This window comes from Salvia hispanica, chromosome 6, assembly GCF_023119035.1.
Source record: "Salvia hispanica cultivar TCC Black 2014 chromosome 6, UniMelb_Shisp_WGS_1.0, whole genome shotgun sequence".
NCBI lineage: Eukaryota > Viridiplantae > Streptophyta > Magnoliopsida > Lamiales > Lamiaceae > Salvia > Salvia hispanica.
Genome location: NC_062970.1, coordinates 15,660,658 through 15,677,972, shown reverse-complemented (window position 1 = coordinate 15,677,972; position 17,315 = coordinate 15,660,658). Strand labels below are relative to the sequence as shown.

The window sequence follows — 17,315 nt, the reverse complement described above, 5'->3', positions numbered from 1 at the left end:
AGGTAAAATACTTCACTCTTAACATTTATTAGTGCACTATAAGCAAGGATCACAAACACTTCACTGAGATAAAAAAAAAAAAATAATGCACTATAAGCAAGGATCACAAACAAGGTAAAACACTTCACTTCACTCTAACCATGGAATACTTCACTCTATGCACATTTTACTTCACTGAGATGAAAAAATAGTGCACTATAAGCAAGGATCACAAACGCTTCACTCTAAGCACGTTTTACTTCATTGAGATGAAAAAATAGTGCACTATAAGCACAGATCACAAACACTTCACTCTAAGCATGAAATACTTCACTCTAAGCATGTTTTACTTCACTGAGATGAAAAAATAGTGCGCTATAAGCACATATCACAAACACTTCACTCTAAGTATGGAATACTTCACTCTATGCACGTTATACTTCATCGAGATGAAAAAATAGTGTTCTATAAGCACATATCACAAACACTTCACTCTAACTATGTATTACTTCACTCTAAGCACGTTTTACTTCCTTGAAATGGAAAAATAGTGCACTGTAAGCAAGGATCACAAACACTTCACTCTAAGCATGAAATACTTCACTCTAAACACGTTTTACTTCACTGAGATGAAAAAATAGATCGCTATAAGCATTCATTACAAACACTTCACTCTAACCATGAAATATCTCACTCTGCACATTTTACTTCACTGAGATGAAAAAATAGTGCACTATAAGCACAAATCACAAACACTTCACTCTAAGCACGTTTTACTTCACTGAAATGAAAAAACAGTGCACTATAAGCAGATATCACAAACACTTCATTCTAAGCATGGAATATCGTAAATTAAAATTAAAAAAAAATAGGAATGACTCATGATCAGAGAGCCTTGGAGTATTCTCTAAGGACCTCCGGTTGCATTTTCTTCTGACGTTTAAAACCTACAAAAAATGAAATCTAAATCAGTTGAAGAAATGTTAATAAAAAATGAATTCGAAATTGGTAGGACAACTTACATTTTGAAAAATCTTTCTGATTTGAATCCATTATTCGACGGCGGAATGAGAGAATTGGATGTTGAGGAAAACGAAATGAGGCGACGACGGCGGCGGAGTGAATCGGCGTTGAGTGAGAATTTGAGGTTTAGATAAGAGGAGAAGAGCGATGGCAGGCAAAAGGAGAATTTGGAAATGAGAGAAATGAGCGTAGCAGCATACACCGGCGGTACAGTCGCGGTGAGGAGCTGAGCGACAGAATTATTATAGAAACACCAAAGAGACGGAAGAGAAGAGCAAGAGTGAGCGCAGTAGAAGGAGCGAACGGCGATCGATGACGACGAACGATTGAGCCCTAGATTTTCGATTGGAGGATTGGCGAAATGATGAGCAGAGAAGTAGAAGAGTCGCGCGATGATGAATTTTGAAAAATGATATGTTTTTCAAATTTAACCCAATTTTCATTTGTTAAATGACAATTTTACCCCGTCATCTTATAGTGAAGTAATTCATTCATATAGTGATGTAAAATCTGGATGAATTTCAAATATTACTTGGATGAATATCTGCCCTTGATTTTCTTAATCTTGTGGCTGATATTTGTTCTCTAGTTATATACTTAATGGACACTTGCCCCATATCACTACTCCATAGCCGCCATAAATCTCCTGGAGGACATTTTTACCTATGGCGTACGAACTGATAAAGCATAATTAACCTTTAATAAAATTATAATTATGGCGTACGAACGGATAACATTACCTAACTTGTTTTATGAGAGATAAATGTACATAAATTTTACATGTACATAATATCCTTAAAATTTAAATTTAAGTGAATTTAATTAAAAATTAATTTTAATATGTGTTGTATTATTATATAGCGATAAGAAAAAAGTGATATAGAAAGTTTATGTCAAATTGTAATATGATTTCGAGCTTCATTCGAATTAATTACACAATAATTAGTAAAAATATATATTTTTCTTAAATACACAAATATTTAAGTTAAAATTTTAATTTTTTTTAAGTGTTGCAAAATGATTAATATAAAATTTATTTTAAAACAATTAATGTTTATAAATTGATTTTCAATGTAAAATATAAAAAAAGTTTGACTATGTATGCACAATTGTGTACATTTATCACTACCCTTGTTTTATATAGTTGTATAAATTGCTATAAGGAGGCTCGGTGTCAAAGGGAGGTATATTTAGAAGTTCATCTACAAAAGGAAGCTCAGATACAAAATCATCCGTTTATGATTTTCAGTCATTCCATTAGTGGTGTATTTGTAAATCATGAGATACAGAAAATTAAATTATTAAATATTTATTACTCCATATAAATAGTAAACGAAAGGAGTAAACATCAATTATAAGTTATAACCTATAATTGATGCCATTAGCACATAAATCTACATTATCTAAAATAATTCTATCTAGTAATTTTAAATTTTTGTACATTATGATTATATGTTCCAAAATGTTTAGTAAATCGCCAGGAACTTTGGAAATATTACAAGATTTAAAGCACACAAAGCTAAAATCTCATAATGAAGAACAAGAGCATCCATCTCATCAACATTAAACATGTTTATTTCCCAATGAACAAGGTCTGTAGACCGCCAATATAATAGGTGTAATAACATATTCAATGATAGGAATCCTTGTGACATTCCTATAAAGATCACTACTACAAATGAGTGGATGCTGCAGTGGATGTATTTAGGAGCTCATCATAGAATTAGAACCCGAATTTCTACGGCATTCAGCCAGCATGTCCATGTAGAACTGGCACTTAGTTATGTCACTTCCATAGCTGTTCAGGCACTGCAGAAAAAATGGCACAAGAGCTCGTCAAAGTTTGAAGCAGGGAAGGCAAGACATTCTGTACAATACGGAGTTGGTTTGAGAGCACGAGCACGACACAAGAAACCCAATGAGAAGCACTGTTAGCCATTTGATTAAGATTCTAAGATGGAAGACTCTAACTGAGAAAATAAGTTCTGTATCTATTACATTTTCGATCTACCAATTAGCATGTATGCACTAATTAATGTGAAGAACTAAGAGACAGTTTCCATGCTAGGAAAATCCTTTCAAATTGATGTAGGATAATGATTAGAGCCCATCATAATATTTGGATGAAATTTGCACAAGAGCGACGGACAAACATTTGTGCTTACATCTTGGAACGCTTTATTGTGCGGGCTGCAGGCTTCAGATCCACCCACGCTGGGTGCTGGAGCCGCTACAGCTTCAGATGCAACTGTTTCATGCTGAATTGTACATGGACCCATAACCGCATCAACTGCCCTATGTGCCATTGCACTTCCAGTACCAAATGCCATCCCTAAACATGAGGGAAATTAGTGAGACTAAAATTAATATACATTTAGAATATATTTCATCGCATACGAAGATATATAAATTAAATGGTTCGTATTCCATATAGAAATTCTCCAAACCTTGAGCAATGGTTGAACCAAGGCTTCCAAGCATGGATCCACCGGAGCCACCTTGGACTGGGGCTGGAGGAGGAGCACTATTCACTACACGAATACATAGAAGAAGAAAACATTAGCTAGGAAATACGTTAAAGCTTGAGATTTAAGCCTGGCATGATTCAAATAGAAAGAAAATGAAATGTTTAGCAACCAAGCTATTTACAGTAACGCTCTATAATATAGAGGCAGCACTAAGGCACCTTTTTGAGGAGGTGGGCTGCGTGCAGCTGGACGTGGGGCTGGGCGGGATGATCTTCCTGTAAATGCAGTCCAGCAATTAACGAGACACTTATCATTATAAGTATCCAGGGCAAATATATCCTCAAATCAGGTTATGACCAACCAAATCAAGAAGATAACACTCGATAAATGAACTCATACTACTATCAAAGCCACAGCAAGCTTATCCTACTAAATGTAATTATATCCAAATAAACAAAATCTAACATTTTAAGCTTGCAGCAAAGGGGAGGGGAGAACCATGTAAGAACATATGCGCAGCATTCCTCGCACAAACAAGCTGAATAAATTACAGGGAAGAACTGGCATCGATGCAATAAAGCAGCAAATGACTCCATCAAATGCAGCACGATGAAAATCAATTATAGATCGGAAAAATTTATCGACAAACAATATGAAAACGAAGCACAGAAAAAAGAAAACTTACCACCTGAACTACGGCGAGCCATTTTGCTTGGAATCTGTTGGACGGAAAAACTAGGAGAAATTAGGGTTTAGGAATTGTTTTGAAATTGGACCTCCAAAAAATCCCTTATAATCTGGAGTAGGACTGTAGGAGTAGTATAATACGGAGTAGTAGTATTTTTTTGAAGGCTGCAAAATATTACTCCCTTCGTCCCACAAAGATAGTCTCACTTTGACCTGGCACGGGTTTTAAGAAATGTAATGAAAAGTGAGTTGAAAAAGTTGATGGGACGTGAATCCTACTTTTAAAGTATTAGTTTTATAATAAAATGTTAGTAGGAATGAGTTGGTGGAATATGAGGTCCACTACCAAAAATGGTAAAAGTGAAATGGGATAAACTTTGTGGGACAGACGGAAATAGAAAAATGGGATAATCTTTATGGGACGGAGGGAGTAATCCATATCACAATTTTTTTGCGCTTAATTTTTTTAATTTTAAAAATTTTGGTAATACTATGAAGCTTTGATTTTCACTAATTTCGTGAAATTAGTGGTGTTGACATAAAGTATATAACATATCATTCCTATATACTCCTCCCGTTTCATAATAGAAGTTTTTTTTGGTTTGGTCACTAGTTTTAAGAAATATAAAGAAAAGTGAGTTAAATAAGTTAGTGGAGTGTGAGTCATACTTATATAGTACTATAGTATTAACTTTATAGCAGGAATATTATTTATTTACTCCCTCCGTCCCAGATAATTCGGGTCACTTTGATCGGACACGGGTTTTAAGAATTATAATGAAAAGTAAGTTGAAAAAGTTAGTGGAATGTGGGTCATACCTTTATATATTAGTTTTATAATAAAATGTGAGTAGGAATGAGTTAGTGGAATATAGGGTTCACTACCAAAAATGGTAAAAGTGAAGTGGGACAAATTATGTGGGACGGACCAAAATGGAAAACTGGGACGAATTATCTGGAACGGAGGGAGTATTATTTATGGTAAAAGTGAAATATAATTCTTATTAGAGTGTCCACAATAGGACGGGGGCGCCTCGACGAGGGGGGCGGAGCTGCATAGGCGGCGTGGACGGGGCAGTTGCGACGGTCGCGCGACGGGCTATTGTGAGCCGCCGCGGCTGTAAAAATGTGTTTCTTCTTCTTCTTTTTGTTTAAAAAAAAATTTTCTTAATTTATTTTGTGATGATGTGGCGGAACAGTTTTTTGTGACTGTAGCGTGGTTGTTTCCGTCTTATTATGGACACTTTTAGGTGATGTTCGGTTTCCTATATAAAATAGTAGTACTAAAATACAATCTAAAATTGAAATGTGAAATTATGTTAGTCATAGGGGGTTAACTACGACTAATTATCTCATATTTATCAATCTATGATTGAGTTATGATATTGAATCTCGTGAACCAAACACATTACATATTTAATCTCGAAATATACTTTTGCAAACCGAACGTCTTCTTATAAGCCAGATAGACAATGTAAAATAAGACTATTATTGAAGGACGTAGGAAGTAAATCATATTGGTAACATTGAGTGATTTGCATCGGATTGAAGTAAATCATAACTTCGGCATCATTATCAATCCTCTTTCTAAAAATATATTTCCTCCGTTCCAACTTCCAATATAAGTGAACCATTTCTTTTTTTAATATTCTCTCTCTTACTTTTTTTCTTCTATACTTTATTAACTCTCTTACTTTATTCATTTTCTACTCTATTAACAAAACCTCATTTTCTTAAATCTTGTGCATAAAAATTTATGTTCACTTATCTTGTGACGGAGGGAGTAATGTATCGCATATATATATCTGACACATCAAATTCATTTTATTGAATAAAGTACGTATCAAATGCAATTCGATTAAAATAATTTCATTTATTATTTCTTTTGATTATTTATTTATATACTCCTATTTTTTGAAAAGTGCAATGAGTTCAACGGACCTGCTATAAAGTTGGACGGAGCACGTGCCCGGAGCAGTCGGGAGTCATCCATTGCTTTGCGGCAAGTTAGTGTTGCTTGTGCGCTACGAGAAGGAGACTCTGCTCTCATCCTCATCGCCTATAGCAATCCCCTCATTAGGGTTTTAACTTCCATACCAAACATACAATTCCACATTGCGTGGATCTTCACCTCATCAATTTTATGGCGGAGGAGAAATCGGCGGTGCCGCTGGGGAATACTGTGATACCCATAGTGAACAAACTGCACGATATCTTCGCGCACTTAGGAAGCCACTATAATATCGACTTGCCGCAGGTGGCGGTTGTCGGCAGCCAGAGCAGCGGCAAATCGAGTGTGTTGGAGGCGCTCGTAGGCCGCGATTTTCTACCACGTGGAAGTGATATCTGCACCCGCCGCCCCCTCTTGTTGCAGCTCATCCGGAGACCTACCAAGGCCGATGAAGCCGTGGAAGAATGGGGGGAGTTCTTGCATTTGAAGGGCAAGAAGTTCTTTGATTTTAGCGGAATTCGGAGGGAGATTCAGGTTAGTGAAAAAGAGACCTGTCTGTTACTTAAACATTACACTCTATTGCTTCTAGAGCTTAATGCTGGATGAGCTTGCAATCTGTTTAGGCTGAAACAGAGAGAGAAGCAGGAGGAAACAAAGGTGTCTCAGATAAACCAATAAGCTTAAAGATTTTTTCTCCAAATGTTCTCGACATTACTCTTGTGGATCTACCTGGTCTCACTAAAGTTCCTGTTGGCGATCAGCCATCAGACATTGAAACACGCATTAGAAATATGATAACGGCATTCATTAAACGTGAAAGTTGCTTGATCCTGGCTGTTACCCCAGCAAATGCCGATCTAGCTAACTCAGATGCTCTTCAGATGGCACAATGTGTTGATCCTGATGGTTAGGTCCACTTAAAGTGGTTTTACTAATCTGTAAACTGTACTATTTCCTAAACTTAATTTTGTTTCACCTTGTTTGGATTATTGGGCTCACTCACATATGAAAGCCTCTATTTTCAGGTCACAGGACAATTGGTGTTATTACAAAGGTGAAAATGTTAGGCTATTCAATTGTTTTGAGTACTTCCAGCTTTTTTTTGCACTTCATCTGACGTGGTTTTGTTTGTCTTCATTTTGTTGCTACAGTTGGATATCATGGATAGGGGTACTGATGCATGCAACTTTTTGCTTGGGAAAGTGGTTCCTCTTCAGCTTGGCTATGTAGGTGTTGTAAATCGCAGTCAACAGGTAATTTTTCAGTTTCATATTGGTACAGTTATGCTCATTGTAGTTCCTTATAGCATTTCATCTACTTGGAGCAGGGCTGAAGTTGTTTGCTGAAAATGTGTACAAACTTATGTTGAAACTCTTAAATATATTGGCTTCTTAAAGCTTTCTTCATTTTCTTGGACCTTCTCATATCATACCTTATTTGTTTTTGATAAATGTTTCATATTTTAGATGCCGATGTACATGCATTTAGTTCTGTTTATCATTGGGTGGCTTTGAGTTAAGTAAATGAGATGTTCCGATTATATTATATTACTCCCTCCGTCCCAAGATATTAGACTCGTATATCATTTTGAGGTGTCCCAACATATTTGAGCCATTTTTATTCATGGTAAAAATTTACTTTACTACCAACTCCACTTACACCACTAAACAACACCTCCTAAATTCCTGTGCCCAAAAGAAGTGAGTCTAATATCTTGGGATGGAGGGAGTACTATTTTCTTTTATGCATTTCAAGTTTTTATAGTTTGATTAATAATTAACTTATATTATTATATTTGATATATCTGCATTTTTTAGTATAGATGTAATTTCATACCCTCATCTCGATCTGGATCCGTTTTATCCATACATCAAATCTCTCAAATTCTTGTAACTTATAAATAGGACCCTAGGTATGTACTGTTATGTCATGGATGCAAGCTTGTAATCATTGTATATAAAGTTTATGTGGAGAAAATTATCTGTTAAAAAAAAAGAAATGACAAGAGTTTTACATTTTGTTAACACTGTGTATAATATGTTCAACAGGATATTCAACTTAACCTAAGCATCAAAGATGCACTTGTTGCAGAAGAGAAGTTCTTTTGCACTCACACAGTATGCCATTGATTATTCTTATTACTGATTGGTTCCTTGCCCTCCCACAAGTAATTCATATGGCAACTTTTTGACCTATATTTTATAGGAGTATAGTGATATTGCAGACCGTTGCGGAGTTCCACAGTTGGCAAAGAAGTTGAATCAGGTAATGCTGCTGCTTGAGAATTAATCCTGTTCGAACATATGCAGCAGTTCTCGTGTTAATTAACATTTGAAGCACACAAACTCCTTTAGAGTCTTATTCTATTTGATATCTCTATCATGACTTGTTGTAGTTGGCCACCCTTTCCATGTCATATCTACTTCTGATGCATAGTACCTGAATAATCTATGTAACTCTGCTTCAAATAGCTTTCCCTGAACAACGCCAACATTTCAAAGTAACAGACTTGGCAGGGCAAATAGCGTTACTTGCTGCTAATTGTTATAATAGGATTGTGGATAAATTCCAGAACACCTTTATAAAACTATGTAAAACCTATGATGTACTATGCTTCACTTTAAAAATGTAATCTTGGACTTCTCTTACCATATTATAAGGACTCGTTTAGTACATGTGATAAAAGGGGTGTGTGATAAGAGGGGGTGATTGATGATAACCTTTTTTTTCCTTCAAAATTAGAGCCTTTGATAGCAGAATGGCCTTGTATCTATTAACCACATGTGTGATATGTAATGCAAAAGTTACTCATCATGGATTAATTGTTATTGGACTATACTACCCCTTGCCCTTTTGCTTGTAATACAAAAGGTTATAATAGAAATTACAGTAAGAGAGAATAAAAATACATCCAAGCAAATATAATATTGTTACCTTATCTTGGAAAAGGTATCCTAGTCAAACATGCAAAGCCTTATCCCATACTGCCTATTAAACAAGCCTTAAGCATACTGTATAATATGTAAAATGATATATTCATAACTTGTGCTGCATGGTGAAACATCTCTCCACTTTCTTACAGATTTTGGTACAACATATTAAGTCTGTTCTTCCGGGTTTGAAGTCACGGATTAGTGCCGCTCTGGTCTCTGTGGCCAAGGAGTTTGCTAGCTATGGAGAAGTTTCTGAGTCAAAGGTATTCTAAACCCGCTGGCTTGCCCTTGAAGTTTGAAGATTTCAATGCTCTTTCTTTTCATAACTCTTAGCACACTGAAGGTTTACTACAAAAGTAATTCCTACATCTCCTGCATTAAGTTTTATGACCAACCCTTTCTCCTTACATATGCCATCTCAAGTAATTGCAAACAGAAGCTGGATTTTGTGATGATTTGTGACTGTTTTTCTCTAGTTTAAGTATTATCCATTATTCAAGTTGGTGATCTGATTGTTTTAGCTTAGTATATGAGAAAATTAACAACCATCTCAATTGCCAATTAATTACCCTTTCATGGTGAACAGGCTGGCAAAGGTGCACTAATACTTAACGTTCTTTCCAATTATTCCGAAGGTCTGCTTCTCTTTTTCTCTATGTATAACATTCTGTAGGACTTATTTATATCTACTTGTTTGAAGCACATCATAAACAGCATTGCATCAAGGGTGTCAAATATCTTAGGCATTAATGATAAAATATGACCTTATTTTTATGCTGTGATTAGAAGTGGACTAGTAAGAAGATGCTGGTATAGTCTGCAGTAATAGTTGGGATTGATTTTAAATTAAAGCCAGCCAAAATAAACCTTCCTGATCGCTCAATTATGATAATCTGTAATATTACACTAAATTCTCATCAGGGAAATTTTCTGTTATTACCAGAACATCATACCCTTTCTATTTGGAAAATGGCTAGATGATCAGGGTGTTTCATTGCTTGTTTATTGACAGACTACGTTCTTTCTTCTTCTTCTTCTTCTTCTTCTTCTTCTTCTTCTTTGATTTTGATTTTTAATTTTAACTTTTTGTTGGGAACAGCATTCATTTCAATGATAGAAGGAAAGAATGAAGATATATCAACATCTGAGCTTTCTGGAGGAGCAAGAATACAATATATATTTCAAAATATTTTTGTGAAGTGCTTGGAGGTTTGTTCTCTTGATCTGAATGATATGGACATGCCCTATTAAATCTTAGAAAATTCTGATGTAGTTTATTCAACGCTGAGCTTGCATGAGTAGATTAGTTGACTCCATTACTTTGTCATCGTATTGTTTTTGACATGATGAAATTAGGTTTTCAAGATTTTCATAATTGTCCTGTACCAATGCTCAGGCATTTTCTTTAATGAAGAATTTTTCTTAATAACATTTAAGTCTGTTATTTTTTATTCAAACGGAGGGACCAAGACAAATTATGCAAAATATTAGATGCATATTAAACGACTTGGAAGCACATTTTAGACCAAAATATAGCAGTAAATTAGGTCAATGGTTAATTAATAATTCTTCCATTCTCCTAATAACCTGTATATAGCCACTTGGATTTTGTCTGCAAGTTATGACTACTTCTCTGAAGAGTAGTTAGTTCTTTGTTTCTGAATAATTTTGATGCAATCAATTGATTAAATGAAATTCTTAATAAGTCATACTCCTTTTTTATGTTGACCAGGATATAGATCCTTGTGAGGATTTAACTGATGACGACATCCGCACGGCCATTCAAAATGCAACTGGTACCAGATCTGCACTTTTTGTGCCAGAAGTAGGTCTTTTGCCTATTTTACTCTTTATTCCTTTCTATATTGGATAATTTGAGGAAAGCTGAAATCCCATCAGTTCACTTTCAAAGCCTTCCAAGATCCAATTAATTTTTAGCTTGCGAAATAATATGAACATGTAGGTTCCTTTTGAAGTTCTTGTTAGAAGGCAAATTGCTCGGTTGTTGGATCCAAGTCTCCAGTGCACCAGATTTATCTATGATGAGCTAATCAAGGTGCATATTGGTATCATAGGTTCACATATTTGCTGCAATCTTCTTTGTATGTTGACCTTAACTTGGTTGTTTTCCTGTTAGATGAGCCATCGCTGTATGGTAAATGAGCTCCAGCAGTTTCCGGTCCTGCGAAAATGCATAGATGATGTCACTAGAGATTTTCTGCAAGAAAGTCTTCGGCCTACTGAGGCAATGGTAGAAAGTCATATTGAAACACAGGTAATGTAAGTCATGGTGTTTGTGTTTTCAATTACTGAAATACTGAAAATCTTGTGAGCATAATAACCCGAGAGTAGATTCAAAGTATGTTTATGGATGAAAGATGAAGTTTCTGATGATTGAATATATACATGTATCAGTTTTTAAGCCATGCCATGATATGATAACATGTTCCATCATGATATTATGTCTGTTCTGTCATATCCTTGTACTGCCTCTTTCTCTGGCAAGGCTAGGCATCATTTTGCTCTGCATCCCAAAAGATGATGAGCAGGTATGGCTGGAGGGCAGAATGTCTATGATATTTTTCAAGTATGCAGTGCACATGTTTCCTTAAAATGGAGCATCTGAAAATGATAATTTTTTTGTCAATACAATCTACCTGGATTAACTCATGGAGGAAACTGAATCTTAAGTTTAAGAAATTAATAAATTCAAAAGATGTAACTACAGACAGTATTGAGAATTGTGTTTCATGGAAACTGTTGTATAGATACTCCCTCCGTCTCGCAATAGGAGTCCTATTTGGTTATGGCACGGGTTTTAAGAAATGTAAAGAAAAATGGGTTGAATAAGTTAGTGGAATATGGGTCCCACTTATCTATATTAATTCTATAGGAGTAATAAAATGTGAGTGGCTTAAGTTGGTGGAATATGGGGCCTACTTACCATTTATGGTAAGGACTCTTATTGTGCGACGGACCAAAATGGCAAAATAGGATTCTTAACGGAGGGAGTATAATCTATATAGTGTTGTAAAGGCCTAGATTCTTTTGTATCGTCTACCTGTATTAGTGTGTGTGATGATGCAACTTCCACAGATTGTTATGTGTTGTAACTTCTTAAAACTTTAACATTTTGTTTTGCTGATTGTACTGTGCTGTAGATGGATTTCATAAACACTTCGAACCCAGATTTTATTGGTGGAAGAAAAGCTATAGAGGTTGCATCTGAGCAAGTCAAGTCTCGTATTGTAGGGCCCGTTGCAAAGCACAAGGTGAGTGCACTTTGCTTTGAATTTTTGATAAAGCATGTGCTCATCAATTCACAAGGGACTTATTCTTTGATTTGATTATGAATTAGGATACAGGAGACTCAGAAAAAGTATCTTTCCGGCAAAGAAATTTCACATCTCGAGCCATACTTGGTAGACAAGCAAATGGAACTGTTCCAGATCATGTAAGTGATCTGTTGACACCTAGAGCTCCTGATGGACAGTGAAATTTGTTTTTTCTTGTTCAAATCAACAACTTTCCTTTGTTCTTCTTTCCATGGAAACAGGGTGTTCGACCTGCCGCTGATGTCGAGAAAACTGCTGAGTCTGGTATTATTTGCTCTGTAGTTTCTTTCTCTCATTCCCTGAGTAGAGAACTGAGTTGCTTATATACAACTACCAAATAAATCACAATTTTTTATACTACTTTTGAAGCGTTTCAATAATGACTCACACCTTTTGATTTGTAACAATATCTGTTCTCCAAAACTTTTCAGCGAATTTTGTCCATGAATCTATGCATATGTCACCGTTGAAATGCAATAGTTTCAATGCTGGGAAAATTGGGGATATTGCTATTGCTACAAAGTACAAATCAAAGGTGGAGTCATTAACAAAACTTGTAAAAAGAGGTGATTTGCTTTACAAATCTAATATTAGTGGGTGCATAAAACATTTTGCTGATAAGTTCTTACTCCTAATTGAAGATCTAGTAAACTAATAGAAGAATTATTCTTATTGTTCTTATTATGGTCACTTAAAATGGAAGAATGTGATGGAGGGGTAGACCTTCCCTTTATTGTTCACTGCTAAAGAGAATGTATATATATGTGAATGGAGTAATATACTAATGTTCCATGATAACAGTTGAATAGTAAACCCAAAGATATGTAGATACAAATTTTATTACTCCCTCCCAAGTCTTTCTGGTGTATTACCTTGAGCACACCTATTAGCTGCTTATGCAGAACATATGTAGTTGATGATAGCAGCTATTCTTTTGTGACATCCTAATGATGGATCTCTGATTGATTAATAAGTAAGCTATGCTGGTTCGGGTTGGCCAATAACTTCGCTATTTGGCGGACGTGACAATCATACATCACCTAAAGAGAGCTCAACCAGCAAACCGATTAATGAACCTGTTCAAAGCATGGAACCGAGAATGTCAATGATCCATTTGAGAGAGGTACACAGTATTATTTCCAGCAAATTTAAATTATCAATATCTTTAGTAAGATTTCTAATGTGTCCTACTCTGTTTTTTTAAATTTGTGAAAGCCCCCTAGTGTGTTGAGGTCGTCAGAATTTGACTCGGACGAAAAGGCCATCGAGATTACTGCTACAAAGTTGTTACTGAGGTCTTATTATGATATTGTGCGGAAGAACATTCAGGATTATGTACCAAAAGCCATTATGCATTTTCTGGTAATAGCTTTTCATTTCTGGGGTTTGTTTTCATCTGTTTGGAGAAATACTATCAAACATAGTTGACTATTTCATAGTGTGAAAAAGGCTTACTACTTTTTTAGTATCAGTTATCTATTCCTTTGTTTTCCCCACTCAATTAAATTTATATGCTTTTATGATATCGACCATTTAGGACTTTTGATATGAAGCGGTTACTCTGTTTGGAATGTTAGGAACCAACTTTTGTACTCGTGGCTTATAGCTATTGTTTTAATCCCATATTTTTATTTAGGTTTCCTCTTTGATGCACTGTTTGCTTATCTCTTTATCTCTTAGCAGTCTGAAATTCCGTTGTCCTGGTTGCCATCCCTTAATGAATATGTTTGTTATCCTTTTCTGTTTGAATCTTACAGGTCAACCACACAAAGCGAGAGCTTCATAATGAATTCATAAAAAGAGTGTACAGGTATGTTCCGTGTCGTAAATGATCCTTCCTAATGTGATGAATAAGACCCCGGATGTATATGAAGAAGAGTAAAATTTGGACCTCTATGTTGTAAATGAAAGAAAAGACATCTAACTCAACATGTTATAGAAGCTAGGTTGAGTATCCAGGATGATAGTGTTAATGTTATCCATTTTAAATTCACTGGGTAGGCTTTGAGGATTATTTAGTTCTTTGTAAGTTCATAAATTATAATGCTGTGTTTTGTAAATTTGTAAGCAGAGATAACTTGATTGAAGAATTGTTGCGCGAGCCTAATGAGGTTGCCACAAAGAGGAAGCGCACCCATGATACACTGAAGGTCCTTGAGCAAGCTTTCCGGGTTAGTGCTTTTTATCTTTTGAGTTCATGGAAGTTAAGTATTATGCCTTTTAATTGACACTACCTCAACTCAGCTCGTCTTATTTGGACGAATTAATAATTTACTTGAACTTAATTGATTATGCAGACAATTGACGAACTGCCGCTTGAAGTCGAGGCTGCTGAGAGAGGCTACTCCTCGACCTCGAGTAGTGATCCAACTGGCCTGCCAAGAATCAACGGTCTCTTAAGATCATCATTGTTCAGCAATGGTTCAACGGAATCATACAGCCCTTCTTCCAAAAACTCAAGATCACGCAAGTCTGGCGAGCCTCACTCACCAATATACTCTGATACTCATTATGGTGGTTGACATGGTTCTGGAGCCGGCATATATCCAGCCATTGATATAATTTTTCAGTAATGCTTTAGGACATATTCTATCACGAGGCGCATGCGCATCAATACTTTTGCGGATCAAGTGCGGTGGACGGAGTACATGTTAGATTGACTATTGAAGTTAACCATTTTTTGTCCAAATCGTGTAGGATAGAATATATAGTCTGATTCCCTTGGTATAGATGGGTTTCTTATAAGAGAGGCAGACAAATAGAGAAAGAAGTTATTACTATTTGATATACTAGAAAATAATGTTTGCAGATTTTTTTTATCTATCATTTCTCAGTATAGCTCAACTGCTAGGCTAATGCATATTCTGTTAGAATATGCTCCTTGGTTCATTTTTGTCATTTTAGTTTGTCCACCAAAAATAGTCATTATAATTGTACTATTATCCTTTCTTTTTTGTGACTCGCAATATACTTTTTTAGACCAAAGTCTATTTTTAACTCTCAGAATCTCAAACATTTGGGTAAAAGAGAATTTTCGTTCAACACATTATATGTGGTACTTACATACATCTCTATCATTTACACTAAACTCAAATCCATTTTTTTATGTACGTTCCAAATTACAGTACTAGTGTATAATATATGAAGGAACACTAAATAACTTGACTGCCCATTGCAGGTCCTCTTCTCTTCCATTACCAATTTACCATTCCCCTTCTTTGGTTTCACCAAAAATTTACACATTAATCACCCTAACCAGACACATTTACCGAATCTGATATGAGTTTAATATACTCCATAATTAAGAGTGTCAAACAGTGCATATGTTTTTGTCTGAATTTATTTTGGCACCAAAATGTTGAGATTTGGAAGTGAGGTTCATATTTGTACAAAAAAGGAAAACATTAACGTTGGTCTTCCTGCCAAAACCCACCATGCAACTTATAAATAAATTTGAATCCTTTTGTTTTTTTTGTGTGAAGTTGAATAATACATATATACTAGTAGTACACTAGTACTTACTAGCATGGAGCAAGAGGAGGCTGAGTACGGCGGATGGGGGGCTGGGTCGGTGGTGGCGATGCTGCTTATAGTAATGCTTCTACTACTTGTGCGGTTGTGCCACTAGGGATGGCGCCCGGCCCAGTTCAGCCACCCTCAACATCGCTGCTCTTCGTCTTCCCCCTCTCCATGGCTTTCCTTCTCATTTTCCTCTTCCAAGCCTCCAAGATTGATTAGGCTGGATTTTTCATTTTTCAGTTTATGCTATTTTAGTTTAATTAGTACTCCTATATTTTATATATGTAGACATGATTGTAAGCAAAAAACACACACCAACCTAAATCTTTGAATTCGTTGCCCATTAAATAAGAGGAGTACCGTATTTGTGAATCATCTTCGAACAATCTTTACTTACACCATTCTTATGCATATTGACATTAACATGATCTTGTTCGAAATTGTAAAAAAAAGAATGGAGTTTGCAGCAGCATCCATTTCAATGTGGAATCGTCACATGACTCACTAAAGTCAAGCCGACGAGAGTCGTGTTTCATTTAATTTTATTTTTGGATTGTTCGCGCCGCGGAGGACTTGAACCTGAGACATTTGGCTTCAGGCATTATTAACCTCTCTACCGCTTGGCCAACTCACACACACAACAAGAGTCATGTTTCTAGTAGTAAGGGAAAGCGTATGAACATTCCAATTTTGGAAATTCTCTTCTCGGTGGGACCACAACAAGAGTCATGTTTCTAGTAGTAAGGGAAAGCGTATGAACATTCCAATTTTGGAAATTCTCTTCTCGGTGGGACCCATTCTCCACTAACAATACTTAAAATTTTCTCTTTCTATCTCTCTCTCACTTTACCAATAATGTATTAAAACCCGTACCGAACCCAAAGTTCATACTCTTTGGGGACGGAGAGAGTATTATTTTACTAAAATTGTAGTCTATTATGAGCTAAATTATATATTATGACACGTGACATTAATTTAATCGTCAGATCACAATATCCAATAGACTAACAAGTGTTTTGTTTTGAACAATATTTACCATACGAATATGAATGCTATATATATGTATTCATCTAATCCAAGATTTACATACTTATTCGGAAGAAGCGAGATACTAATAATTAACATTCTTTCCTAAAATACATTAAGACATATAAAGTCATAATAACGTTGCAAACATTAGCAGAAGTAGCAAAAGTAAATTAGGACTTTGACATTATTTTTCTAGGGATGGGAATATGGGTATTGGATATTAGGTTTATCTATTTTTCCAATCCGATACAGTCCGGTATTGGATATCCAATATGGCGATATCCAATAAAATATGATTGGGTATGAGATCGAGTAATGAAATTTAAGATAAATTGGGTATTAGGTAATCCAATCGGGTATCAGGTATTACTCAAATACCCGATTTACTGTT

General features: G+C 35.6%; 2 protein-coding genes across 4 annotated transcripts; one reads left to right on the top strand and one right to left on the bottom strand.

The window, feature by feature from the left end:
- Positions 1-2,535: 2,535 nt before the first annotated feature.
- LOC125193248 (uncharacterized protein C6C3.02c-like) lies at positions 2,536-4,290 on the bottom strand. 3 transcript variants are annotated; one of them, XM_048091014.1, is made up of 5 exons: positions 4,156-4,290; positions 3,689-3,745; positions 3,450-3,533; positions 3,168-3,334; positions 2,536-2,869 (listed from the first exon to the last, which is right to left on the bottom strand). In XM_048091014.1, exons 1-5 carry the CDS (start codon positions 4,175-4,177, stop codon positions 2,789-2,791), a joined length of 411 nt encoding a protein of 136 aa, XP_047946971.1. In that variant the 5' UTR covers positions 4,178-4,290; the 3' UTR covers positions 2,536-2,788. The 3 variants fall into 3 exon arrangements, with proteins under 3 accessions (XP_047946971.1, XP_047946969.1, XP_047946970.1); XM_048091012.1 differs by having other exon boundaries at positions 2,536-2,811; XM_048091013.1 differs by having other exon boundaries at positions 2,536-2,811; positions 4,159-4,281.
- Positions 4,291-6,099: 1,809 nt separating this feature from the next.
- LOC125191619 (dynamin-related protein 3A-like) lies at positions 6,100-15,220 on the top strand. Its single transcript, XM_048089011.1, has 21 exons — positions 6,100-6,642; positions 6,732-7,014; positions 7,134-7,162; positions 7,260-7,361; positions 8,157-8,225; positions 8,314-8,373; positions 9,191-9,304; positions 9,628-9,676; positions 10,141-10,250; positions 10,774-10,866; positions 11,005-11,097; positions 11,179-11,316; positions 12,203-12,313; positions 12,400-12,495; positions 12,598-12,640; positions 12,808-12,942; positions 13,351-13,499; positions 13,592-13,738; positions 14,134-14,186; positions 14,448-14,547; positions 14,674-15,220. The coding sequence occupies exons 1-21, from the start codon at positions 6,301-6,303 to the stop codon at positions 14,896-14,898; spliced, it is 2,541 nt and encodes an 846-aa protein (XP_047944968.1). The 5' UTR covers positions 6,100-6,300; the 3' UTR covers positions 14,899-15,220.
- Positions 15,221-17,315: the final 2,095 nt, after the last annotated feature.

Coding starts and splice junctions, on each gene's coding strand:
- LOC125193248 (XM_048091012.1), bottom strand. CDS start 4,177: ATGGCTCGCCGTAGTTCAGGTG. Junction 3,335..3,449: donor TGGTTCAACCATTGCTCAAG/GTTTGGAGAATT, acceptor CCTCATGTTTAG/GGATGGCATTTGGTACTGGA. Junction 2,812..3,167: donor ACAATAAAGCGTTCCAAGAT/GTAAGCACAAAT, acceptor TTTTTTCTGCAG/TGCCTGAACAGCTATGGAAG.
- LOC125191619 (XM_048089011.1), top strand. CDS start 6,301: ATGGCGGAGGAGAAATCGGCGGTGCCGCTGGGGAATACTGTGATACCC. Junction 7,163..7,259: donor CAATTGGTGTTATTACAAAG/GTGAAAATGTTA, acceptor TTGTTGCTACAG/TTGGATATCATGGATAGGGG. Junction 13,500..13,591: donor CAATGATCCATTTGAGAGAG/GTACACAGTATT, acceptor AATTTGTGAAAG/CCCCCTAGTGTGTTGAGGTC.